The sequence below is a fragment of the Taudactylus pleione genome, unplaced genomic scaffold, assembly GCF_031769625.1.
Source record: "Taudactylus pleione unplaced genomic scaffold, aTauple2 ptg000061l, whole genome shotgun sequence".
Classification (NCBI taxonomy): Eukaryota; Metazoa; Chordata; class Amphibia; order Anura; family Myobatrachidae; genus Taudactylus; species Taudactylus pleione.
Genome location: NW_028284463.1, coordinates 20,479,010 through 20,505,695, shown reverse-complemented (window position 1 = coordinate 20,505,695; position 26,686 = coordinate 20,479,010). Strand labels below are relative to the sequence as shown.

The following is a 26,686-nucleotide window of genomic DNA, read 5'->3' as shown; positions in this document are numbered from 1 at the left end:
ACTGTATAGGTGACGTTTCTGGGGGTAATCCTCCCTTCCCAAATCTTCAGGGACATTACTATTGCATTTATGTATATATGAGATACACATGTGCCGTTCATAAATGGGAATATATATATAACGATGCCGATTCTCTCTCCGTCCACTTTATCTCTCTCCAAGGCTTAGTACATAGACTCCTCAGTTACCCTGGGATACGACACACAGCTGTGCTCTGGCTGCATAGTTGTATGTACAATGCTACACAAAAACCACAGTTTACGTTATCTGTACAGATAATACATACGTAACATTTATATAACTAAAAGCCCACGGTGCTGGACAGCCAAGCGCATGATGTAGCAGAAACATAACCAGGGGTGGATTTACTAAAGTTACATTTTAATCGATTTCACATATACGAATTGTTCGTTAGTAAATGTGTGATTTAGCCCTAGAAACACAACATCGATGTTGACGGACTATTAGTAAATATACCCCCTAGTCTCTATTGCGGTAGTGTATCTGTTGCTGTATGATAGACAATGCTCTGATGTATTCCCTGCATTCTATATAACTGTACAGCTGTGTGTGTTGTATCCCATGGCAACTAAAACATACAACTAGCTGACTATATAAAATCATTGTTGAAAAGCAGAGAAGGAAGTCAGAGAGATGATGCAAAGTATATAGTAACAGCTGCTGGATGGCGTATACAGTATATACGTCGCTCGTTATAGTATTCTCCAGCTGGGAAACTCCTTTAATATATGTTTGTATACTCTACAGTCTGTACAGAAAGATCATTATGCAGAGAGATCTTGGCATATGTCTGTATATGCAGTCGGATTGGATAGTGACAAGATCGTCACAGAAATAAATAAAGCCCGGCGTAGCCTGTCACTCAGTGATCACACGTCTGTGTGCTGGGAATAAGGGAGAGGGACGCTTGTCTGCCACTGGTACGGGAGGGAAAACTCCACACTACAAGCAGCAAGAGGCAGTGCCACAGCCACAACGTGAGTTTGGTCCAGAGCTATGCAGATTATTCCAACGCAAGAGTCTGCAGAGGATATATTGGCTGTTGGAAACTATACTCCAGTCTACGTCATTCTGGCCAAGTCACCTGGTCAGTTGTCAGTAAATTTACTCTGTCAGCAAAAGAAAAAAAAAAGAGTAAATCTATCATACGACTATAATCAGCCTGACACAGTACTGATACTACGCCGATTACCCAGCACAGCGGAGGGTTTGAAGCAGGGGCGTTTTAAGATTGGAGGGGGGCCCGTGTGCAGACTCAGTGCAGGCCCCCTACTCTCTCTAGCGACCGGTGGGTGCAGTAGTAGATTCTGGCCAGGGCCAGATTAACAATGGGGCGGATGGAGCTACAGCTCCAGGCCTCCACATAAAAATAGGCCCATTGTCATGACAACATGATGTTGACTGGCCATCTGCTCTCCACACGGTAAGCCATAAATCATTAGTAGTAAAATTGTATTTCTATTTACCTCACAAAATGAAGCATTTTTTTTCTTTTACATATTAGGTAGACATTTGGGCTGAGAGTATAGGGGTGTACACGTCCACATGGCACTGGCCACACCCACACAGCACTGGTCACGCCTCCTCTGCTTCTCATAAAAGGCCCTTGGTCATTTTCAGCTCCAGGCCCATGTGGCCCTCAATCCGGCCCTGATTCTGGCTTAGTGCCAGAATCGACTGCGCATGCACAGGTCTCTGAAAAAAATGGTCGCCGCCATTTTCCCAGTGATTTTTGCTGCTCTGCAGTGCCGGCCACTCTGTGAAGTTTTGGTCCAAATCCATCCAGTGGAAGGCTCAGAACAGGCTCCCCGGTCAAAGTTCTGCCCAACGTAAACCAATGGGAGGTCTGACCGGGACCTCAACCCCCCTAAAACCTGGCCAGGATCCAACTGGACCACCTTGCGTTGGTTTCATTCCCATCGGTGCAGGAGTATATCTTCAAATTGTTACGTTTTATTATGTGATGTCGTCCTACAGCAATTCATCCAGTGGAGGGCCCAGAACAGGTTCCCTGGGTCAAAGGATTACTTTTTTGATACTAAATAACTATGTAAGATTTGGCAGCTCTACCTTGAGAGCTGTGGAAGATATTCGCCAACAAACAAACTTCTTTTAGCTTAATACAAGCCTAGCTTGTCCTATATGAAGGGAAAGGTAGGACAAAGAAGGACCAAAGTATGGATTTTTACCTGGAAAGCGGCAAACCACATCAGCCAGTCCAGGCGGTAGTGATAGGGGCTGATTACACAGGGGCGGCGGGTTAAATTTCCTGGCTTGCAATTAAACTCATACTCTTCCCAAACAGCTTTGGGGTCATTGGGATCCGAATTTGATGTTCCCTGGATGATCACCTCTGTCCTGTCTTTAGTGATACTGTGGGGACATGTAAAATATAGCCATTTAAACATAAAATAAATACAGCGATTTAACATTAGGTTTTTTTGGGAAGATATTCTGCTATACTGTATATGTTGTAGTTTTGGTAAATGTTCATGAACAACACATGTTCCGTTACTGAGGGTAATATGAAAGGCACCTTACAATGTACAGAAAGCGGTGTACAGTACACGGAGTAACCCACAGCAACCAATCAGATTCTGCCATTATTTTTTAGTGCAGTATCCTAAATGCCGATTTATGCACTTGCTAAATATCATCTATAACAGGGGGTTAATATGTATTTTTATAAGTCCATTTCTCCACGTTCATGGTGACTAACATTTTGATTTTCATATTAACCTTTCTTCTGCCCTCTATTGGATAAATAAGCAAATATGAAAGACATTACTAACCTATCTACTTGTGAGCTAGAGATTTTAGTTAATTTTAAACAATTTTGTTGGGAAAAAAAAAAAGTCAGAGCTCTCACTCTATGGAGCGATAGGAGAGTCATATACCCACCATTACATGACTTTAGTCCTTAAATCAGGGGTGGACACTAATGTAGTAGTTTCATGTCCACGACTGTGAATTTATGCTAATGAGCTGTCTACTGAGATGCCCACCGGCTGCAGCTGTAAACCACTGCCTTGTGCAAATAGTCGCAACATCCAGCGGACATCGTCCACACCATCGGACATTAGAGCAACCCTATGGTACATAGCCGCCGGTGCTAGTGGAACTGACACTGACATGCCCGCCGACGAATGATACCCTTCAGTCACCGTCGAGGATTGCCTACTGGAGTCGCATGGATTTCTATTCCATTCCGCATTCTGCGTCCCCCGGCAGAAATCGGGATGCATGTGCAGAATTACAGAATTGGGAATATGACAAATCATTTACTCCTTTTCAAAATCTCTCTGGGGGGTTGCAAAAAGAAGTATAGGGTGGCTAGTTACACAGTCAGCTCTCTGCATGTCATGTGAAGGCAGAAAGGAAAGCGGATGTCTTCACAGCTCACAGAGCAGTCACAGCTCAGAGAGTCGTTCTAAAGCCTCTCTGCTCACTACATCATGTGCCATCGTAGTCACATGACAGTCAGAATTATAAATCACTAATAGCAGCCCAAAGAAACAAACCAAGGAAAATGTTCATTAACAAGCTGCTTCTTGCAGTCCGTCACAGCTATCTGTTAAAAAAAATTATGTTAAAGCGTGTACCCAAAGCTGAGTATGAAGCAGACAATCATCTTATTATCAATGTTCCCTAATCTGTATTTGCTGCTAATTCAACATGACCGCTCCAGTCTAACTAATCCAGAAGTGTCCTATTCCACATCCACCTATTGCCGGATTTCCAGAGTGCAGCCCCATGCTAAGAAATGACTATAGGTCTGCCTGGTAGCATTTAGCTATATTGGGGATCACCTCTTCCCCTCAGGGAGAGCGATACCTGCAGGACTGCTAATTTAGCTCTAGGACTTTGTCCAGCCATGTAGACTTTATCATGGGGACATTGGACCTCATTCAGAGGTGCTCTCAAAAAGCGAGCGCTCGCTCTGAATCAGAGCGGCCGCTTTTTTTTTTTAACCCGGCCTCCTGGCCGCTTGCTAAGCTGTGGGTGACCACCCACAGCTTTTGCGAGTGGCCAGGTGATGGTCGCGATTATCGCGACCATCAGACTTGCGACGAGACCCTTGTGGTAGGGTCTCGTCTGCCGCAAGCCCCAGTGAGCTTCCTGTTCAAATAGAGCAGGAAGCTCACTACTGACATCACTCGGGACATCACCGTCAGGAACGCCTCCATTTGTCCAGCCACCCCCCCTCCCCGCCTATTAAATGGGGCAAGCTGTCGATCAACATCGACAGCCGCCCCGTTTGTAGCGAGCCCCGAAGCAAGTGAATTTCTCGCTCACTACGGGGCTTGCGCGGCGCGTGTGCAGTGCCCCACTATCAACCCGCTTGCAAGCGCATAGCACTTGCGAGCGGGTCTGAATGAGGTCCATTGTACATTGGGCCTGATTCAGACCCGCTCGCTAGGCTGCGTTCGCATGTAGCCTGACAATGTTTGCAATCTGCGCATAAGATGCAGTGCACATGCGCGAACCAGTCCATCCGATCACCCCTTGTACATTGAAGCCTCGCTAGAATGAGTGACAGGACGAGCCGTTTCTGGGTGGTGACAGGGGTTGGCCAATGGAAAAGGGGGTGTGGTGGTCTGAACGCAGGCGTGTCTGTGCGTGTTAACGCTGTTTCAGGGACGTGCATAATTAAGACGCAGCGTCATAATACATGTCACATGGATGAATCACACACAGCAGCACTAGCAGTGCTTGCGGTAGGGTATGGTCAGCCACAAGTGATGCGTATGGATCTGATGTTACTCATAGTTACCGATTGTGTAATACTCTTCCTGGAGATGACGTGTGTTACTAAGGGAAAGTGGGCGTCTTGTGTCAGGCTGGTGGGCGTCTAAATAAACACCGCGATCGCACGGCAAGACATAGTGGCCGTGCTAATGTCTTGCGTGCGATCGCGAGATTTGCATACTTTGGCAGCTGACGGCTGCGTACGAACGCATCTAGCGAGGGGGTCTGAATCGGGCCCCCTGTCCCCATGTAAAATAGATTGGATGAGGTGTATAAAACAGGTAAAGCAGTTTTAGAAGTAGGGTCATCCTTAAAAGAAGCTATCTCCACTGCTGGGGCCTACAGATTGAGAGGGCCCTGGAACAGCTCCTCCAACCCAATTGTTAGAGGCACCAGCCAATCAGCTCCTAACTGTCATTTTTCAAACAGCCTGCGACATGGCAGTTAGGAGCTGATTGGCTGGTACCTTTTCTCCGTCCATCCAAGGCTTAGTAAATAGACCCCAAAAACCGGTTATACTGCGTGCCACTTTACGCCAGTTCCACCTTTTGCAAATGGATGGGAGGTACACTACGTGTCAGTTTTTTTTTTTAACCTCCCCGCACTATGAAGGGAGATAACTCTGCCGTACTTTGGTGGTCCCTCTTATTACAAAGCATAAACACTATCTCATGCCAAAGTAACCACTAGAAGATCCAGCCGCTTGTTGTGAACGCCGCTTTCGCCATTACGTAATAATCTGAGCGTGAACATCCTGCTACGGAGGCCTGGCAGGACAAGCTGGGAAAGGGTTAAACCTGGCACGCCAGCGCTAAGGTCCCCCCATGGCCTGTCTAGTGCTAGATTAAGGAATGGAGCACCGCCCCCCCCGCCCCCTCCCCAGATCTGAGAATTGCTACCTACGTTTAGTACATTGCGGGGGCAGCCCCGCTGCACGTTCCATATAGATGCTGGGTGAGTTATGACTATGGCCGTCAGCCCAGCAGTAACAAACACTTTGTAAATCAGGGACACCAAATTAGTAATAAAAGTTTGTTCCTACTGTGTGATTTCAGAGATGTCAGCTTCCACATACTCCCAGATTCATTATGAGCCGAATGCTTTTCCTTTTATTGGTTTACACAAGCTGGAATTACAAGTGCTCTCAGGGTTGGCGTCTGCGCTGGTCCTCCTCGCGGTTGAAATCAGAACCGGGGACCGGAGAGGAAAGGCTGTGGATGGAGGGTCCTAGGAGCAGCGGGGAGCCCATACTTGGCAGTCAAGCCTGATCTGCTGTATTTAACCTGTTCTTGTACCGTCTAGTGGTAGGTCACTGGTTACAGCTTAAGGGCATGTGCCTTATAGGGGGGTTTCGGCAAATGAAGTCATGTCATACAAGATATTTTGAACAGACCGATCAGCTTCTTATGCAACGATAATGTCCAAGATTCTCCCCCCCTTCCCCCTCCGTTTTAAATTTTTTTATTTATACTGAACAGGATAGAGAATAAGTGAAATTCTGAGAAATGGTTTTCGGAAATTCAAATCAAAAAGTTAAAAAAGAAAAAAGAAAAAAAGGTGACTAAGATAAAACAAGTAACAATATATTCTAGTCTCAGACCCGTAAAGGTGTTTTTCATGTTTTAATGGGAGGAGTCATTGGGGAGATGTGTCAAACATTCTAAGAAGGACAGATTGTAGCTATCGATTATCTAGCACTATTGATATCCGTTGCCCTGGGATACCACACAGAGTTGTCCCTGGATACAACCGAGCAGTTATTACCTGATAAAAGGCACAGGCATCAACTAGAACAATGTATTAAGTAAAAACTAATATATATGTGGATTCTCCCCTGCATGATGCACAATGGGAATGTTTGTACAGCAATCTGTCATATGCTGGAATGTCCGGGCCTGTGGGCTAATTGAGCACTCACTTGTCGGGTCATTCTACAGAAATCAAGTCGACTGGGGAAACTCTGTAGGTCCAATACAGAAGGATCAGCCAATGACGGTATCAAAGACAGCCAAATTAGTGTACCAATCATGTGGCCTATATTATAGACAGACAGGTGAGGTGTCTGCTCATAGGGTAAGTCCGCCGATGGGCTCTGAGCCCATCTCAAGCAGCGGTATCAAGCTGCGCGTTCATTACATGGGGGAAATCAGTATTTCATGAAAGACGGCACGCTTGTCAGTCACACAGCAGCTGTTTCCTAGCTGCGATATGAGGAATACATCTATGGCTACAAAAGCTCCCCTCGCCTCTCTCTTTCCACCAGCAGAAGTGTGGCAAAGAGAGAAAGACTAGGTTCCATATTGGGGAGTTTCATTGTTTTCTATTTGATTGGGAAACTAGACTGGAAACACTTTGTAATTCTGTTCAAAAGATAAGGATTTGCAGCCCCCTTTGGGTTGGGGTCGCTTAGGATCCCGGTGCTCAGACTCCCGACTAGGGCCCGTATTCAATTTCAGGCGAAAAGCCGGAATCCGCCGATGACGTCATTTTGCCAGGCGGAAAAGTATCGCCGTATTCAATTTGAAAGACTTTGCAATGTAATAGGCGGAAAAGTTTCGCCTAAGAATAGCTGGCAGAAAAAAGTGCAGAATTAGGGTTTTGGGGTGCAACGTTGTGGGAACCCCCGTGCAGCCTTCAGACAGTCCCCCAAAGGTAAACTGCGTCAAATTTTTATTTATTTAAAAAAAAAAAAAAACACTTAACACCCCAAAAAAATCACTTTGAATTTGTGGGTGAAAAAAAAATATGTTGGGGGATAAAGTTAGAAACTAGCGAACTAGACTCTGGGGGGGTCCCCAAGTATGCCCCATGTGTTTTTTTCATTGCTGGGGCTTGCGGCAGGTGGATTTTTAAAAAAAATTTTTTATTTAACTTTAGCAACTTTAAAATATGCTAACCCCCATTTTCAAGTACCCCAAATTTGCTGGGATAAGTTATTTTCTGCAAAATAAACTCCTGAATACTATTCTTCACCACGTATAGAAAAACGCTATTTAGCAGCTATTGAGCCCATTTAAAAACACCAAATACCTTCAGCAAGCCAAATCAGGGGGTACCATATCTAACCCCCATGTCAGAGCATCTTTTGGGGGGTGTCAGGCTGATTTCCCCAAATCTGACAGTACTTTCCGCTTGTTTAAGTTTCGCCGGGTCCAGTTTTCGCCTACTTTCAAATTGAATACAGGTAAAGCACGCACGCGATACTTTTCCACCTACAAAACACGCAATGTAGGCGAAAAGTCTGGAAGGCGGGAAAGTATCGCGGGTCCGCTGAAATTGAATACGGCTCCTGGTGAGAATACTGACACCTGCAGGTAAGTATCCTAACACTAACCCTACCCCTAATCCTAACCCTCCCCCCCCCGCAGCCTAAACCTAACCTTCCACTCCTGGAGCCTAACTCTAAACCCCCCCTCCCTAACCCTTATACTTACGGTCAGAATGAGAGCATTCTGAGTGTCGGTATCATAACTACGTCCCGTCCCCTTTATAGGGTATGCAGTCAGTAAGTGGACACTCAGAATTTCGACATCAGAATGTCAACAGTTTTGATGTCCGTGGACCTGATTCAGCAAGGAACGCACGGATGCAAGACGCACGCACCCGGCTGCTGCGAGAATATGCTAATGATTGCATGCGCACGGCAATCGCAGCACAAAGATGTAGATGCCCAGCACTACATAATGCCGCCACCTTTACCCTCCACTAACGTCCGTACTGATGCGCAAGGCTGATAAAACATCGGGAACATCGAGTAACATCGGCTCTGCACGCAGACTAAAGGCAGACCTGACCCTGCCGCAGGAGATGAGAGACTTCCTGCACGCAAAGGGACGCCAGGCTGTGTCCATCATCTCAGTGGCTAATTTATGCACGCCCCTGTAACGGGGTGCGAACGCACTAGCACGCCTGCGTGCTGCCGACCACTCCCCGTAGCCACCCACAAATGACACTTCTTGTCTATCACTTTTCCCTGGGTCTGAGTATTCACTGAGCTCGCTTTTGCGCACACAGTGAGCGGTTCGCGTCCGCGCACTGAGACCCAGAATTATGCGAACACCGGCCGATCGCGTGCATCTGCATCCGTGCGTTCCTTGCTGAATCAGGCCCTGTGCGGCTAAAATGACAACATTATAAATGTCAACACCTTGAAAATGTCGACAACGGCAGAATTTCAACATTAGCATTAGACTTACCTTTAGCAGACAATGGGCCTGATTCAGAGCCGTTCGCTATTTGCGGTCGTTCGTTCAAAAACAAGGGGTGGCTATTCAAATGATCCGTTCGCAAATTGCAGTCTGTTCACACCTCTAAGTCTGAACGAGCGAGCAAAACATACGCTCGTTTATTTGTTAAAAACGCCCCCTGGCCGCTCGCACCATACGTCATGTCCGCTATTTATTAGATTAATCGAGTACATCGACCAGCGTATGAACTGCTCGCTATTCTTGTGGTTGGTTTTTGCTACCACAATCTTGCGAGCAGTTCTGGCTATAAAATAACCCAGTGACGTGGTCAATGACGTTGCTGTATTAATTATGCACACCCATAAAACGCCCGTTTTGACCTTTAAGCACGCCTGCGTTCGGATCTCCACTCCCCATTTTCAAGCACCTTCCCCTGTTACCACCCACATACGCCTCATTCTGTCACTCAAAATAGCAGGCATTCGCTATATTGCGAGCACATGAATTTCGGCCGCACTGACTGGTTCGCGCATGCGTATAACGATCCGTACGCATGCGCAGATGTGCGAACATAGCTCGGAACGAGCGTACTGCCGCTAGCGAGTGGCTCTGAATGAGGGCCCATGTCGCCATCTTGACCATGTCATTTTCACGTCGACATTAGGAATGACGACCTAATATACCGAACCCTTTTAAAGAGGCTACAATAGTGTAACAGGACAGATCTCAGGAGCCAGATGAAGAAATTCTACTAAATCAAATATAGGCAAGAAGCATCATTCAGTTCTGTTATATTTACTAATAGATTTCAAATATTCATAATATCGGTCACTAACCCGATACAAGTTTTTGATTGGTTTTATGGATATTTAACATGTATTAACAAATATAATTTGACTGGATGATTCTTTTTTTTGCATCCAATTTATGTCCTCTCATCAGTGCTTGATGAACAGAATATATTCCTCTGGTTCTTGAGCACTGTCCTTTAAAAATTATTGTTTGTTAAAGAATTTTAATTAAATTCTTTAACAAACGATCATTCTTAAACTTTCAATAATTTTGTAACACAGTTACAAACCCCCCCCTCAAAAAAAAACAACCCCTGCTCGAAAATACATATAGGACCATTCCAGAATGTTACTTTCATACTGTCTTAAGGCCCCAACACGCGGTACGATTTGCTAACGATCCGATGTTGTTTGCGATCTCCCTTGAACTCTCTCCGGCAGCTGAAGCAAAAGCTGCACGATGTTCATCCAATCTATGGTGCACGATCTAATGATTTGCATATTCATTAGATCATGTGCGATGTGACAGATGCAGGCTCGGATCAGGGAGATCCGTGCTACATGCATCTGTGTCATTAACACAGATGCATGTAGCATGGATCTCCCTCATCCGTGCTACATGTATCTGTGTTGGCCATCGCATCGTTCTGTGGCCCTGATTCAGAGCCGGACGCTCTGACAGAGCGCTTGATCTGAATCAGGGCCGTCCCTCCTCCTTTTTGGAGCGGCCTCCTGGCCGCTCGCATAGCTGTGGGTGACCACCCACAGCTATAGCGAGCGGCCAAAATGATGGTCGCGATGGTCAAAACCATCGCGACCATCGGGATTGCGCCGAGATCCTTCCGATAGGGTCTCGATGCCGCAAGCCCTGGAGCACTCCCACTGACATCACTAGTGATGTCAGTGGGGCCAGCCCCAGACGGTAGGCGTTCCCATCAGCGACGGCGGGAGCACGCATCAGCATCGTTATCACGCCCACACACGGCACTTTTTAAACGATTGGTCGTTCCAATCGGTCGAAACCAGCCAAATCGTGTAATAAATCGCACCTAGTGTGTGGGCCTTTAGTGCCTGATTCAGAGATGTATGATCACCCGACAATGAACGTACATCTCCGATTGTTAGGGGTCTGCGTCTGAGCATGTGCAAAATGGGTCCTGCAATCTCGCTCCAGACTCACCAGGCTGCAGCATGACTGAAGTCCATTTGGGGGGGCGGAGCAGGGTCGTGCCTAGTCGCCGTTTCCGGAAACAGGGACATGACGCCCCTGTTTTCCAGGAGGGGTGAGGACAGGGTCTGTGTCGACTGACATAGATTTCTGACCTCTAAAGTGACCAGCACCCGGTCAGGCTGCGGGAAGCTTCAGCTCCCGCAGCCTGACCAAAGGAGCATTCATTGTGACCATCTGTTGCGGTGCTGGGATCGCAGGTGCAGCAGGGGAGGTGTCTGACCCCTCCTATTGCATTGGCATCGGAGATGGACGGATTTGCACAGCCGCTTGCATGCGGCTCTGCAAATCTGTCCATCTCTGAAGCAAGACCTTGGTGCAATCTCAACCTAGGTAACATGTGGCGAGGCAGCTGTTACTGCTCATTGCTGGGATTTGTAGTTTTACAACTGCTGGAGAGATCAGTGGATGGCTGAGCGAAGGTCCATTAGGAAAGGTGGACGGCAAGAAGTAACAAGAGCTGAAAGAGAAGGTAATGACCCTTCCACTGAATACTTCTGAAACAATATAAAGTATCTGAAAAATGACCATGGCATTAAGTTATGTTAGACGGTTCCGATGGCTTTGTCCCTATGCTGGATCAGCGTCCAGCTGTCAGCATGACATCATCGCGGCCTCTATCGGTCAACAACCGGCAAGGAAGAACGATGAATAATTGGGGATTTAAAGAAAACAAACTAAAATTGTATCTTTGTCAAAGAACATCATTTCCAACAAATTCCTGCCAAAAGCACTGTCCATTGGTAGGAAACAATGAGCCATGGAAAAACGGAGATGGTTCATCGCCATAACAATACTGTATACAATGTTAGAGCAGAGGGAGTAAGGTGTAGGGCGGATGATGAGTCTGATGATGAAGGCTGTGATCCTATGATTAAGTGTATTAGCAGAGCAGACCGACGAGGGTTTACACAGCACAAGTCGGTGATAAATATGCAGGGTGCAATGTAGATATGTTCCCGCTAGCAGAGTACCCCGGAAGGAGGGGACAGTGCCCCCCAGATGTGGAGGTTTTAATACTTTCTTCAATACGTGTAAAGGTAGGGATGGTTTTATAATGGCTGCTTTTGCCAGAAGCCGTTTCTGTTGGCTCCGGGCTCCGTTTGGAAGAGAACTGTCCTCTTGGGCCACGTACAGAGTCGGCCTTTACTTGTCCAAAATAAAATCCCTTAACATGTGTTTACCTTTCACAGCAGCCAGGAACACGAAATCCAGAATCAGGGGAGAAAAAATAGAGGTGGAAAAAGGAAAATAGGAAAAAAGTCTGCATATTCCATCGTTGGGACAAAAAGCTGGGCGCTAGGGCTTTCTGATGGAAACAGCTTCCCAATATAAAAACTTATATATTTCTGTAAGAATATCTACCAAAAATAAATATCTTGATGTGATTAGACCTATTGCCTAACGTGGGAAGGACATTTCCACTGCAAGTATATAAAGTACACTGTAAAACCTGGCCACAACGGGGTTAAAAGCTTAAAGAGGCCGTTCAGTATTTCCCTGAGTGAGCCCAATAATACACTGGAAGGGAAAAAAAAAAACAAGGACAACTGGGTCTTTTAAATGTCCCCACTTAATTCCTAACGCCTGGAACAGCTGCACTTATTTGGTGTATCTGACAGTCAGGAAACAGCCTCCAGCGACACTGCAAGACCATTTTCCGGGAGGCACTGTTCCTTTCCCTGATTACTACTGCAGGGCATTGTCACCTTCCCTGGCCTGGAATACCCAGAATTCCACTGGTACTGCCAACCATCTTTCAAAGCCAGAGAGAGCAAAGTCCCCCCCCCCCTCACAAAATAGGGTTAAGAGCATATAAAGTATAGTACAGTAGCATTTGGATGTCCAGAGCTAAAACTCCAGAGCAGGTAATGGCTTTACAGTACAAAGTTACATGAAGGTGGTGATCAGTAATACCTGCCAAAGGCGCCGTATGTGTTGACAATCCGCAGCGGGTTGAAGGAGGTATTCATGACTTGCTTGGAGTTCAGCAGGTTCATGACAACGGGGACACTGAGGTATGCAATGAGGACGCCCAAAGACACATGAAGTAGCTGCCGGACATAGGACCCTAAGGAAACGTGACTGGTCATGTGAATCAAGCTGGATACATTTCTCTATACTTTTTCCTTTACAGCAGATGACAACAGTACACTCTAACACAGAGGTTCCCAAACTCGCTCCTCAAGACACCCTAAGGTTTTACAGATTACCAGTCTTATAATTTTAACCATCTGTGCTCAACCATGGATATCCTTAAAACCTGGATTGTTAGAGTGCCTTGGGAAACTCTACTCTAAAACCATTGTACTGTGAAATGCGTGGGGTCTGATGCAGTGAGCGTTCCACATCAGTTTGCACTGAGCATGCTCAGAAAGTGAACGCGGCCATATGCACAACTGCGAACCTGCAGGCATTTTGCACATATATTAGACCTTAACACTGGGGAGGCCGAACAAGGAGCGGGGAGGGGTAGTGTTCACACAAATGCGCATCATGAAGACGGTGCGCACATATGCCTGCTAGGAGGTGTATATTTTGCACGGGTTATATGTCAGAAGTAAATACACGCAGATTATGATGATTTACGCTGCATCAGCCCCATGGTGTACAGATACAGATCTACCAATGCATCACTAGCCAAGCAGCCATCAGCCCCATGGTGTACAGATACAGATCTACCAATGCACCACTAGCCAAGCAGTCATCAGCCCCATGGTGTACAGACACAGATCTACCAATGCATCACTAGCCAAGCAATCATCAGCCCCATGGTGTACAGATACAGATCTACCAATGCATCACTGGCCAAGCAGTTATCAGCCCCATGTGGCCAAGAAGTCATCAGCCCCATGGTGTACAGATACATATCTACCAATGCATCACTGGCCAAGCAGTCAACAGCCCCATGGTGTACAGATACAGATCTACCAATGCCTCACTAGCCAAGCAGCCATCAGCCCCATGGTGTACAGATACAGATCTACCAATGCATCACTGGCCAAGCAGTCATCAGCCCCATGTGGCCAAGAAGTCATCAGCCCCATGGTGTACAGATACAGATCTACCAATACCTCACTGGCCAAGCAGTCATCAGCCCCATGGTGTACAGATACAGATCTACCAATGCATCACTGGCCAAGCAGTCATCAGCCCCATGGTGTACAGATACAGATCTACCAATGCATCACTAGCCAAGCAGTCATCAGCCCCATGTGGCCAAGAAGTCATCAGCCCCATGGTGTACAGATACAGATCTACCAATGCCTCACTGGCCAAGTAGTCATCAGCCTCATGGTGTACAGATACAGATCTACCAATGCATCACTGGCCAAGCAGTCATCAGCCCCATGTGGCCAAGAAGTCATCAGCCCCATGGTGTACAGATACAGATCTACCAATACCTCACTGGCCAAGCAGTCATCAGCCCCATGGTGTACAGATACAGATCTACCAATGCATCACTAGCCAAGCAGTCACATATCAAACTAATCAGCACAGTCTGCCGCTGCGTCCTAGTGGCATAACATTGCGATTCGGACTGTTTTTTTTTTACCAAAAAAAGACGCCCAGCACTAGCAGAGTTGCACGGGACCTGGCGGCTCACTCACGCCAGACATGTCGCGCTGCGTGGCATATTGAAGCTAGATTTATGAGGACATATCTGTATGGTAAACATTAAAATACATAAAAAATCCAATATATATTAAGCTAAATAAAGACAACTATAGGTCTGGTGAATAACAGCTGATGTTGTCATTGTGATAAATAGGCTACATCCAAATTTACTCCGACCGGTTTGGTTTGTAATAAAATTAGTTTGCAAAAACAACTGGCCCCGGAATCTGCATTTAACCGTCATCGCCATCTACTAATTCTGTCATTATTTCTAACCCAATCTGCCCATTTCATGGCTTACCATAGCTTCTTGTTTGCCCACCTCCGGTAGACTTCTGCCTCTGGATCTTGGACACTTGGTCTATCACCGACCCATCCTTGGAGCTAAACAGGAAGCTGAGGCTGGCATCATCGAAGCAGGCGATGCTTGGCACCATGGTCAGCCAGTTCAAGAAGCTGAGGTTCCCACTGAAGACCAGAAGAAGCTAATAAACAAAAAGATATAGTCTTATGAGACTGGTGAGGGTCCACTATTATTCAAAGGAACATTGGTCCTGATTAATTTGTGGACGTAATGCAGATGTTTACGCAGATTAAGCGATTGTTAGCCAGTGCGCATGTGTGTAAGCTGAATTTCCCACGCGCAGTGGTTGTATTGAGATTCCGCTCGCACAGAGGATTCATTCGCAAAGTGAGCGGCAGGTTGTCCGCGTTTGGGTGAGGTAACGGGGGGGGGGTTAGAAAAACGCAGGCGTGTCGGTAGCATTTAAACGCCATATTCTGGGCATCCATAAATTAGCCACTGCATCCTTTTTCACAGCAGGAGAGCCCTCTGTGTGTATGGAGACTCGCGGTGTCTGCGGGATCATAGACTTACTCTAATCTGCGCTCCATGTTTCTGGTTTTGTGTGTGAGCGGCGGATGTGAGATGCTGTCAATGGGTTCTTTAAGAAGTGGATGACGGGAGAGTCATTCGCATATTTTCGCAATTGTGATCTGTGAGAGATCGCAGCTACGATGGCATTTGAATGCAGGTAATTATACCATACTACACCTAACTGTATTTTACCTAGAGGATAATATTATTCAAGGCCTAAAATCCAATTGGCAAATCATGTTTGAAAAGTTTAACTTAGTTGAATGACCAGTGGTTCTCAAACTCGGTCCTCAGGACCCCACACAGATCACATTTTCCAGGTCACCCAGCAGGAGCACGGGTGTATTCATTACTCACTGACACGTTTTAAAAGATCCACAGATGGAGCTAATTATTTCACTTGTGATTCTGTGAGGAGACCTGGAAAACATGCACAGTTTGGGGTCCTGAGGACTGAGTTTGAGAACCTGTGCCTTAGACTATTAGGCTCAAACAAACCTCTATTTTCGTAAACCTACCAAAATGTGGGAAAGTCCTTTATGCTGCACATCATTAGTATTACAAGCAATAACTAGTAAAATGATTGGCAAAAATACCCAGCGGTGCTATTTGTCGCATGTAAGCCAGAATGAACGAGGAGGGTTGCTGTTAGAAATTATTTGCAGGAACGGTGTAAAAGCAAAGTCATTTTTAGGGCTATTCCTTTTTTAAAAAATGCATTTGAAACTAATTATCCATCTTTTACCAGACAGATTTGAGCTCCATTACACAGAGAATGAACCCTAGTGTGTATGTGGGATGTAGATAAAATCCCTGTCAGGATGCCGGTGCTCATAATGCCGACGCCGGAATCCCGACACCAGTCAGACTCCTGTCGCCAGCATCCCGACTGCTGGCATCCGGGCGGTAAATAGTGAGCTTAGGGGGAGGGTTAGGGCTAGGCACTATGTGGGGAGGGTTAGGTTTAGGCTGCAGGGGGAGGAGGTTAAGTTTAGGGTTAGGATACTTACTGACAGGTATACTAACCCTGACGGGATGCCAGTGCCGGGATTCTGACCGCTGGGATCCCGAGCACCGGCATCCTGTACCCAACCTGTCTATGTGGATATGTCCATGTGGTAGGGAATTTAGGACTCAGAGGAGGACGCAGGAGTGATGTGTGCTGCGACTTCGGTAGCAGCGGATCTGAGAAGGTCTGTAAATTGTGCAGGGGTCGTCCTTTGAACTGAGATCCTCACTTGTGCCTTCTCAGATCCGCTGCATACATCCGAAGACGCAGCACCAGATCACCACAGTGGCCATTACGCTGGCCATCGGGCATCTCAGCAAGTAAGCTGGGGCAAGTGAATCTTCGTCTGACGTCGCAGCCACTGGCTTCGGGACACCTCACAAATGGGGCCGACCCTCCCCCCGTTTACTGAAACGCTCCTCCTCCCCGCCGTCCCCCCGTCAATTGCGACTGTAACCACATAGCGTCCATCTCTGAAACTGTCCCTATGATTGTAAGCTCCACTGGGGCAGGGGCTGATGTGGCTGTAAAGGGCTGTGTAATATACACACGCTATATAAATAAATATTAAGATTTCTGTGTCTTTGTTTTAATATGATTTTTTCAAGCTTACTCGATGAACATGTTGAATAACTTTATTCCTAAACTACGTATTAAATGGAATGTCCACTCTTGTTATGAGATGTTCTGCAATATGTATCCATATATTCGCCAAGAGTAACTCGGAACATTACATAGCTGCCAACTGTGCCTAATGTGCAGGGATTGTATCAGGTTTTACTTTTAATATGTCCTTGAAAATGTGCCTATTTGTATTTGCCTCATACTTGGTGCCACAGGCCATAATTCTGATGGATTATTGTTAACATAATTTTAAACAATGTTTGGAAGACTGGCAACATATGTAATAATGGCAATGTATGGAAGACTGGAAATGTATGTAAGAATGACAACGTATGTAAGAATGACAATGTATAGAAGACTGGCAACGTATGGAAGACTGGCAATGTATAGAAGAATGGCAATGTATGGAAGAATGGCAATGTATGGATGACTGGCAACGTATGGAAGACTGGCAGCGTTTGTAAGACTGGCAATGTATGGAATAATGGCAACGTATGGAAGACTGGCAATGTATTGAAGGCTCGCAACGTATTGGAAGACTGGAAATGTATGGAAGACTGGAAATGTATGGAAGGCTCGCAACGTATTGGAAGACTGGAAATGTATGGAAGACTGGCAATGTATGGAAGAATGGCAATGTATGGTATATGGCAATGTATGGTATATGGCAATGTATAGAAGACTGGCAATGTATGGAAGAATGGCAACGTATGGAAGAATGGCAATGTATGGATGACTAGCAACGTATGGATGACTGGCAACGTATGGAAGACTGGCAGCGTTTGTAAGACTGGCAATGTATGGAAGAATGGCAATGTATGGTATATGGCAATGTATGGTATATGGCAATGTATAGAAGACTGGCAATGTATGGAAGAATGGCAACGTATGGAAGAATGGCAATGTATGGATGACTAGCAACGTATGGATGACTGGCAACGTATGGAAGACTGGCAGCGTTTGTAAGACTGGCAATGTATGGAATAATGGCAACGTATGGAAGACTGGCAATGTATTGAAGGCTCGCAACGTATTGGAAGACTGGAAATGTATGGAAGACTGGAAATGTATGGAAGGCTCGCAACGTATTGGAAGACTGGAAATGTATGGAAGACTGGCAATGTATGGAAGAATGGCAACGTATGGAAGACTGGCAATGTATGGAAGACTGGCAATGTATGGTATATGGCAATGTATGGTATATGGCAATGTATAGAAGACTGGCAATGTATGGAAGAATGGCAACGTATGGAAGAATGGCAATGTATGGAAGAATGGCAATGTATGGATGACTGGCAACGTATGGATGACTGGCAACGTATGGAAGACTGGCAGCGTTTGTAAGACTGGCAATGTATGGAATAATGGCAACATATGGAAGACTGGCAATGTATTGAAGACTGGCAACGTATGGAAGACTGGCAATGTATGGAAGACTGGCAACCTATGGAAGACTGGCAACGTATGGAAGACTGGCAACATATGGAAGACTGGCAATGTATGGAAGAATGGCAACGTATGGATGACTGGCAACGTATGGATGACTGGCAACGTATGGAAGACTGGCAGCGTTTGTAAGACTGGCAATGTATGGAATAATGGCAACGTATGGAAGACTGGCAATGTATTGAAGGCTCGCAACGTATTGGAAGACTGGAAATGTATGGAAGACTGGAAATGTATGGAAGGCTCGCAACGTATTGGAAGACTGGAAATGTATGGAAGACTGGCAATGTATGGAAGAATGGCAACGTATGGAAGACTGGCAATGTATGGAAGACTGGCAATGTATGGTATATGGCAATGTATGGTATATGGCAATGTATAGAAGACTGGCAATGTATGGAAGAATGGCAACGTATGGAAGAATGGCAATGTATGGAAGAATGGCAATGTATGGATGACTGGCAACGTATGGATGACTGGCAACGTATGGAAGACTGGCAGCGTTTGTAAGACTGGCAATGTATGGAATAATGGCAACATATGGAAGACTGGCAATGTATTGAAGACTGGCAACGTATGGAAGACTGGCAATGTATGGAAGACTGGCAACCTATGGAAGACTGGCAACGTATGGAAGACTGGCAACATATGGAAGACTGGCAATGTATGGAAGAATGGCAATGTATGGAAGACTGGCAACGTATGGAAGACTGTCAATGTATGGAAGACTGGCAACGTATGGAAGACTGGCAACGTATGGAAGAATGGCAACCGAGCGGATTGGCAGAAACTAATCTGATCTTAAAATTATTAGCAAAGAATGTGATAAAAACACTTTATTATAATAACTATGGGGTTGAAAGTACTAATACCGTATAGGTCAATAACCATATGTATTTTTTGGGCAGAGTCTCTGGCAGTTAATGACTGCTATGTACTTTCCTATATAACAATGTCAGACTCAGTGATGCTGTATGAGAAGAGTGGCTCTGATGATTTAGGACACTGGCACCAACTCATAGTTTTATAGGTAGTTCCCCAGTGACCAAAACACAAACAAATTATTACTCCTATGTCTTCTACATTATTTACTCTCATGTGCAATAGGTGCAGCACTGCAGATACGCTATATCTGTGAACGACGACTTGTGTGCGCACACTGACCGATGGTCAGGACGATATATATCGTTGGTCGGCTGTACGAGCGATATATCGGACAGTGTGTACCCAGCTAGCACGAACATTATTTACTCTCATGTGCAATAGGTGGTTCTACCAGTTACATAACGCATAAACCAACGATTACTTATGTCCTGATCATTATTTACTCCACAGTTTATAATATGTGCAGGTAGAATTAGCTGGACATAATAGGGTTACTTCACAAAAATCAAAAGTGTTGACTGTTAAAATGGGTAATAAAAGAGAAATAAGTAATTTCTTGCTCATGTCAAATTTCTTAAGATTAATCTTATTCCATTATTTGGGGCCAAAACAGACACATTCTTCACGGCATGCCAGGGGCGCATGTGGGGCTCTGTATTTACGGAGGGCTTTCCTGGCTGGAGTATGTCAGAGTCACAGCCATTAATCTGACACGATGGTTGTGCTGGGCTGGGCAGTGCGCTGAGGAATGTCAGCCATCCAGGGCCCGCTCCAGCCAGCAGAGTGGGGCTAAGTGGCTGAGAGGATTATACTGCTCCACAGGCTCCCACCCTATAAGTGGGTGGTGAGTTCCCTCGGCGGTTACATCATAATGGCAGCCTTCTCTTTAACCCTTATTATGCGCATAACTAAGGGCACGTACAGTCTTTTTTATTTGTTCTGCAATAAATTATCCCCCCCCCTGCACAAATACACCTGCTCATATACACATAGGTGAGGACGAATCTGACTGCTGTTTAACCAATCCACAATCCGCTCTCATGACTTGCATGCCGACAGGTATGTAACGTACAGAGGGCCTGATTCAGAGCCGCTCGTAAGCGGCCGCTCGTTCGCTATGAGCGATGTTCGCACAACTGCGCATGCGTATGGGTCGTAATGCGCATGCGCAAACCAGTCATTGCGGTCGGAAATTGAGCGCTCGCAAAACAGCGAGGGGCTGCTAATTTGATTGACAGAATGTACCGTTTGTGGGTGGTAACAGGGGAAGGTGCTTGAAAACGGGGGAGTGGAGATCCGAACGCAGGCGTGCCAAACGGTCAAAACGGGCGTTTAATGGGAGTGCATAATTAGTAAAGGAGCGTCATCGACCACGTCACTTGGTTGTCTTTTAGCCTGAACTGCTCGCAGTGATAGCGGTAAGAAAAACCTACCACAAGCACTGCGAGCAGTTCAGACGCCTTTCGATGTACCCGATTAATCTAATAAATACCGGAGATGACGTGTGATGCAAATGACAAAGGGGCATCTTTACAAAATAGCGAGCGCATTTTTCGTTCGCTCGCTCAGACATAGAGGCGTCAACAAACCGCAATGAGCGCTCAATTTAAATAGCCGGCCCCTTTTTTGGAACGACCGTCCGCAAATAGCGTCCGGCTCTGAATCAGGCCCAGATTGTGCAGAACCAGTACGGCACAGAAGCCAACACGCCTGGAATCTGTCAGTCACCAGAAATGTGCCATGCATAGGACTGATAGAAGCTGTGCCCTCAAATGTCCCTGATCTTCTAATCGGATATGTTAGGAGGTATGTGAATGGTGGCACATGGTTCATGAGGTCATTGATCCATATTTTGCACTGATGAGATCTAGCAAGATTGAAACAGGCTGTCTGTAAAATGTATGGTTCTGCGTCTATTGTTGTTTCCAACCACTGGCCTAGAGGTTCTGCGTGTAAGGTTGGGTAATGAGAGCAAGCAAAGAGTGATTGGCATATCCACAACAAGCCCAATTCTTTTCAGCGTAATCGTCCGTGTACTAGTTATGTGGGATAATGCTCATTGTTATACTCTAGCTCTGGGAAGTAATCACCTTCAGTAATCAGAAGCGTCTTAATACATTATTTATAATGGACGGCCTTAGACACTGTGTAGTAGGTCTCTATAAATGGTGCCATCTGTGCATAACATTGATGGCATGGAGCCATCCATGGCATCCCTGCTGACGAACACAGCTGGCCAATCAGAGAAGGACGTGTGGCTGATGGGTGCCACCTGGAGGCGGAGCCAAGTGCCGTCAATGGCGGAGAACAATCGGATCTCTGCCATCGATGGGAAAACAACGGACTATTGGTGGCAAACCATTGATGGTGGATAGCAATCCCTACCTTGGAACCACCTCAATATGGGCCCTATTCTGAGTCAGACGCAGTGGCAATGCCAGAAGCAGTGGAGCAATGTTTTTTTGTCTACACACGCAATTGAGTCACGCCGCAGATGTGACCCAATTTTGTTCGTACAGAGTCGCAGAACACATTTAGATGCACGGTAGCAGAAATGTGATGGGGGTTCCTCAACGGTGACTGTGAGGTAAAAGGGGCGTGGTTAAAAAGAAGCACGCAGATGTTGCGTCTGATGGCAGTGTTGCAAGCACGTGGCTGAAAATAGTCACGTGCAGAAAGCCTGATTCAGAAATGCACGGATCCGTTCATCTCAGATGCAAATCCCAGCACTATGACCGACGTTGCAGGCTGGGTTCACCATCGGTTGCTCCTTTTGTCAGTCTGCGGGAGCTGATGCTTCCCAACCGCAGCCTGGCTGGTGACTGGTCACGCAGGAGGGACCCTGACATCGAACCTCTTGGAAAATGGAGGTGACACGTCTGTGTTTCCAGGACGATTGGGGCACGCCCCCGCTCTGCCCCAATCATGCTGCAACGAGATCGCAGAACGGGTTCTACGGAGATGCAGATCCCAAAAGATCAGAGATGTGCGTTCATCCTCGCATGAACCTACATCTCTAAATCAGGCCCAGAAATACTTAACCGCTCACATAAGAGGCCATACTGAGACAGCGAAACTGCTCCTACCATAGGGCCGGTGCAGGTTTCGATGATGCGACCGACGGTGTGTTTATAGATGCACCGAGCGGTATTTCAGCGTCTATGGATGCTGGCAGTGGGCATCTCAGTTCTCGCATAAAGATGCACAAATGTACACCAAGGATGGGAATCTGTAACGGTATTAGTCTAAAGTCGCGAGGCCCTGATTCAGAGCCGGACGCTCTGACAGAGCGCTCGCTCTGAATCAGGGCCGTCCCTGCTCCTTTTTGGAGCGGCCTCCTGGCCGCTCGCATAGCTGTGGGTGGCCACCCACAGCTATAGCGAGCGGCCAAAATGATGGTCGCGATGGTCAAGACCATCGGGCTTGCGACGAGACCCTGTGGTAGGGTCTCGCTGCTGCAAGCCCTGGAGTGCTTTTGGCTCTATCAGAGCCAAAAGCACTCTCACTGACATCACTAATGAATACTGTGCTGAGGAAGCACTGTGCAGTCATTGTGAAGGTTTATCTCACAGCAACCAATCAGATTGTAGCTATCATTTGTCTTACATTCTATAGAAACAAATTGGTTGCTATGGGCTATACCATCCACTTGTCTTCTTTAGAAGGTTTGATAAATATTCCCAGTCTGACTCCTAGGGGTTATATTTACTAAAGTGAGAGTTTTTAGAAGTGGAGATGTTGCCCATAGCAACCAATCAGATTCTAGCTATTATCTTCAAGAAGGTGCTAATTAAATGCAAAGTAGCATCTGATTGGTTGCTATGGGCAACATCTCTACTTCTCAAAACTCTCACTTGGCCAGTTGTTTTGTTCATGAGAAGCTGCTAGAAACCTGTATCAGCTCACTCGTCTACCTGCTCTGCTAGAGATGCTGTTGCTGATATTTAACTATCAATGTGCTGGTGAGAGTGACATGGCTCTAACTCCGACGCGCCCAGAGGTTATAATTAACAGAATGAATCACCCTGACTCGTTAACGACCAGTCTCCGAGCGGTGATTCATGTCCCTAGACCTTAAAGCAGCCTTCTGGATATTACTGACCAATTACCCCCAACATGTTGCAGGCCCTTGCCCCTTCCAGGGGGATATGTCACCAGCTGAAATGGCGAGGGGAAAAATTCAATATGTTGCGCCATAAAAACAAACAGAAGCCATAAAGCGGCTGGAATGTACGAGCTGCTGAAACAATAACGCCCCTGATGGAAGACGTGCCGCTTAATTTCCAGACTGAGACCCCCATAACGAGCATTTCCTCTCCCCGCTCATATTAGGTTGGGGCGTATAAGCACCGCCATAAATGGGCTGAGGTTACATGGCAGCGTGGTGGAGAGACTCGGTCCTGTTAGCCAGACAAGAGCTTGGAACATAGGGGCTGATTCACATGCGGAGACTAGTGCAATCGCAGTTGCTGTGCTTAAATATGCCGCAGCCGCCTGGAAATCTATCGAAACGCCCTCCAGCGGCCTCGCAGATCCAAGAAAGTGCGTACAAGTACGCAGTGGCGGTTGCATCTGAGTAACCCTATAATCGCGCAGAATTGCCTCCGGGGAACTGAGATGCTGGCGCCATATTTTCTGCGTATGGGATTGCAGATGTAGGTAGATACACGTCCCAAAAACGGTCATGATGCGCTCGTTACCTCCCACAAAACGGCCCCTGTCTGTCAACCGTAGTTTCATTTGATCGCAATTCAATCGCCATGCGTGCGTACTGCGGCTAAGACGCATGCGCAGTCCACCAATAATCGTTTAACTGTGAGAAAATCGAAATAGTGTCTACATCTACAGATATGTACAGCTATATTGTCACCGCTGATGCGGCGAACCGCGCTACACGCATGGTGCGTGATGCACACCCGCGAGTGTATATAGGCGCACTGCGTACGCAACAGGGCCTCCATAGAAATGCATGCTGCGATCGCAGTGCGCACCATAGTGTAGTGTATGCAGATGTGGGGAATCGCACGTCTGTGGCGTGATCAGCCACAATGTAACTGGGCGCATCTGTATATCTTGCCCATAATTCACCATGACAATGACATAGTGACACATGTCCATAGGTCGGTACTGTGGGCCTGATTCAGAGCCGGACGCTATTTGCGCTCGCTCGTTCAGAAAAAGGGGCCGGCTATTTAAATTGAGCGCCCGCTCTTTGCGGTCTGTTGACGCCTCTATGTCTGAGCGAGCGAACGAAACATGCGCTCGCTATTTTGTAAAGACGCCCCCTGGCCGCTCGTATCCTACGTCATCTCTGCTATTTATTTGATTAATCGAGTACATCGAAAGGTGTCTGAACTGCTCGCAGTGCTTGTGGTTGGATTTTCCTACCGCAATCATGCGAACAGTTCAGGCTAAGAAACAACCAAGTGACATGGTCGATGACGCTGCTTTGTTAATTATGCACACCCTTAAAACGCCCGTTTTGACCGTTTGGCACGCCTGCGTTCGGATCTCCACTCCCCGTTTTCAAGCACCTTCCCCTGTTACCACCCACAAACGCCTCATCCTGTCACTCAAATTAGCAGGCACTCGCTATTTTGCGAGCGCTCAATTTCTGACCGCAATGACTGGTTGGCGCATGCGCATTACGACCCATACGCATGCGCAGATGTGCGAACATCGCTCGGAGCGAACGAGCGGCCGCTTACGAGCGGCTCTGAATCAGGCCCTGTATCTCTCTTATACATCATCAGCTGAGGATGGGTGGGGGGTCTGAGGTCTCCGTCAGATCTCGCGCTCTTCAGTCTTCAATGTGTCCATCATGCCTGATATCTCAGCTGTCAGAGACGAAGGCGGTGAGCACATACAATTACAGGGGACAGGGACGTCGACGTGATGCGCAAACATTTTCTATAATTTTTTTTTTTTTTATGGTTGCAGTATTAATTCAGGCCATTAGGATTCAAACACAATGTGAACACATTTGCGTAACAAATGACTGACGGTACAGCGCAATTTTGCACTAAACAGGACAATTTCATCTGGTTAAACTGCGCACTCAGGGAGCTGCACAGACTGCAAAGTGAAAAACGTGTCACCAAACACGTTAATGAAAACAATGTAATCAAAATAATCACTAAAGCAAAACCACAAGTGCTCACACTTAGGACCTCATTCAGAGCCGCTCGCAAAATGCGAGCGCTCGCTCTGAATGAGGGCGGCCGCTTCTCTTTAATGAGCCGGCCTCCTGGCCGCTCGCTAAGCTGTGGGTGACCACCCACAGCTTTAGCGAGTGGTTGATGGTCGTGATGGTCAAGACCATCGCGACCATCGGGGCTTGCGACGAGACCCTTGCGGTAGGGTCTCGTCTGCCGCAAGCCCCAGTGAGCTTTCGGCTCTAATAGAGCCGGTGGGGCCGCCCCCAAACGGCAGGTGATCCTTCGGGAACGCCTCAGTTTGTCCAGCCATCCCACCTACAAAACGGTGGGAGCTGTCGATCACCATCGACAGCCGCCCCTTTTGAGGGGGCCCCGGAGCGAGAGAATTTCTCTCTTGCTCCGGGGCTTGCACACGCGCAGTGCGGCCTCTGCGCGTGCCCATGGCCTCAACATCGACTCGCTTGCGAGCGGGTCTGAATGAGACCCTTAGTACAAAATATAAATGATAATGTCCCAAAACAAAGTAATAAAATATAATAAGAAAGTGATACTGTAAAGTTGATATTGCTAGTGGTGTTCTTAGTAGATGTGCATGCCGTGCTCATTAATTGGGATACTGTGAATACCCATTGATAAGAACAAGGAATGGTCCCCACAAAGAAACCTTGACGTGTATCATTTCATTTCTCCCACTGTGAGTCGGGTACGCTCTTTATTATCCACATCTGCATTTTGGACGCACGCTCTGCAACAGTCCAATTGTCGTGTTACTTCAAAAGTACTACACCATTGGAGTTCCCCTCTTATTTTGTTTCCGCCTTTTACGTCCCACAAAGCCGTCTGAGCAACAGATTGAAGCCGGTTAATGAGCACGGCATCCACATCTACTAAGAACACTACTAGCAACATCAACTTTACAGTATAACTTTCTTTTTTATATTTTATGACTTTATTTTGGGAGTTCAATTTATATTTTGTACTTAGGGGCATATGTATCAAAGCTTGATGTGTGATAAAATTGTTAATTTATATCACCAGCCAATCAGCTCCTAACTATCATTTCTTAAACACAGCCTGCAAAATGTAAGTTAGA

General features: G+C 46.6%; 1 protein-coding gene across 1 annotated transcript in view; it reads right to left on the bottom strand.

The window, feature by feature from the left end:
* LMF1 (lipase maturation factor 1) overlaps positions 1–26,686 on the bottom strand; it is a 354,817-nt gene that overhangs the window by 18,984 nt on the left and 309,147 nt on the right. The window contains exons 7-9 of the mRNA XM_088464984.1: positions 14,896–15,079; positions 12,894–13,047; positions 2,211–2,394 (exon numbers count right to left, since the gene is read on the bottom strand). Of these exons, the coding sequence (XP_088321110.1) occupies positions 2,211–2,394; positions 12,894–13,047; positions 14,896–15,079 (522 nt within the window). The remainder of the gene's footprint in view (positions 1–2,210; positions 2,395–12,893; positions 13,048–14,895; positions 15,080–26,686) is intronic.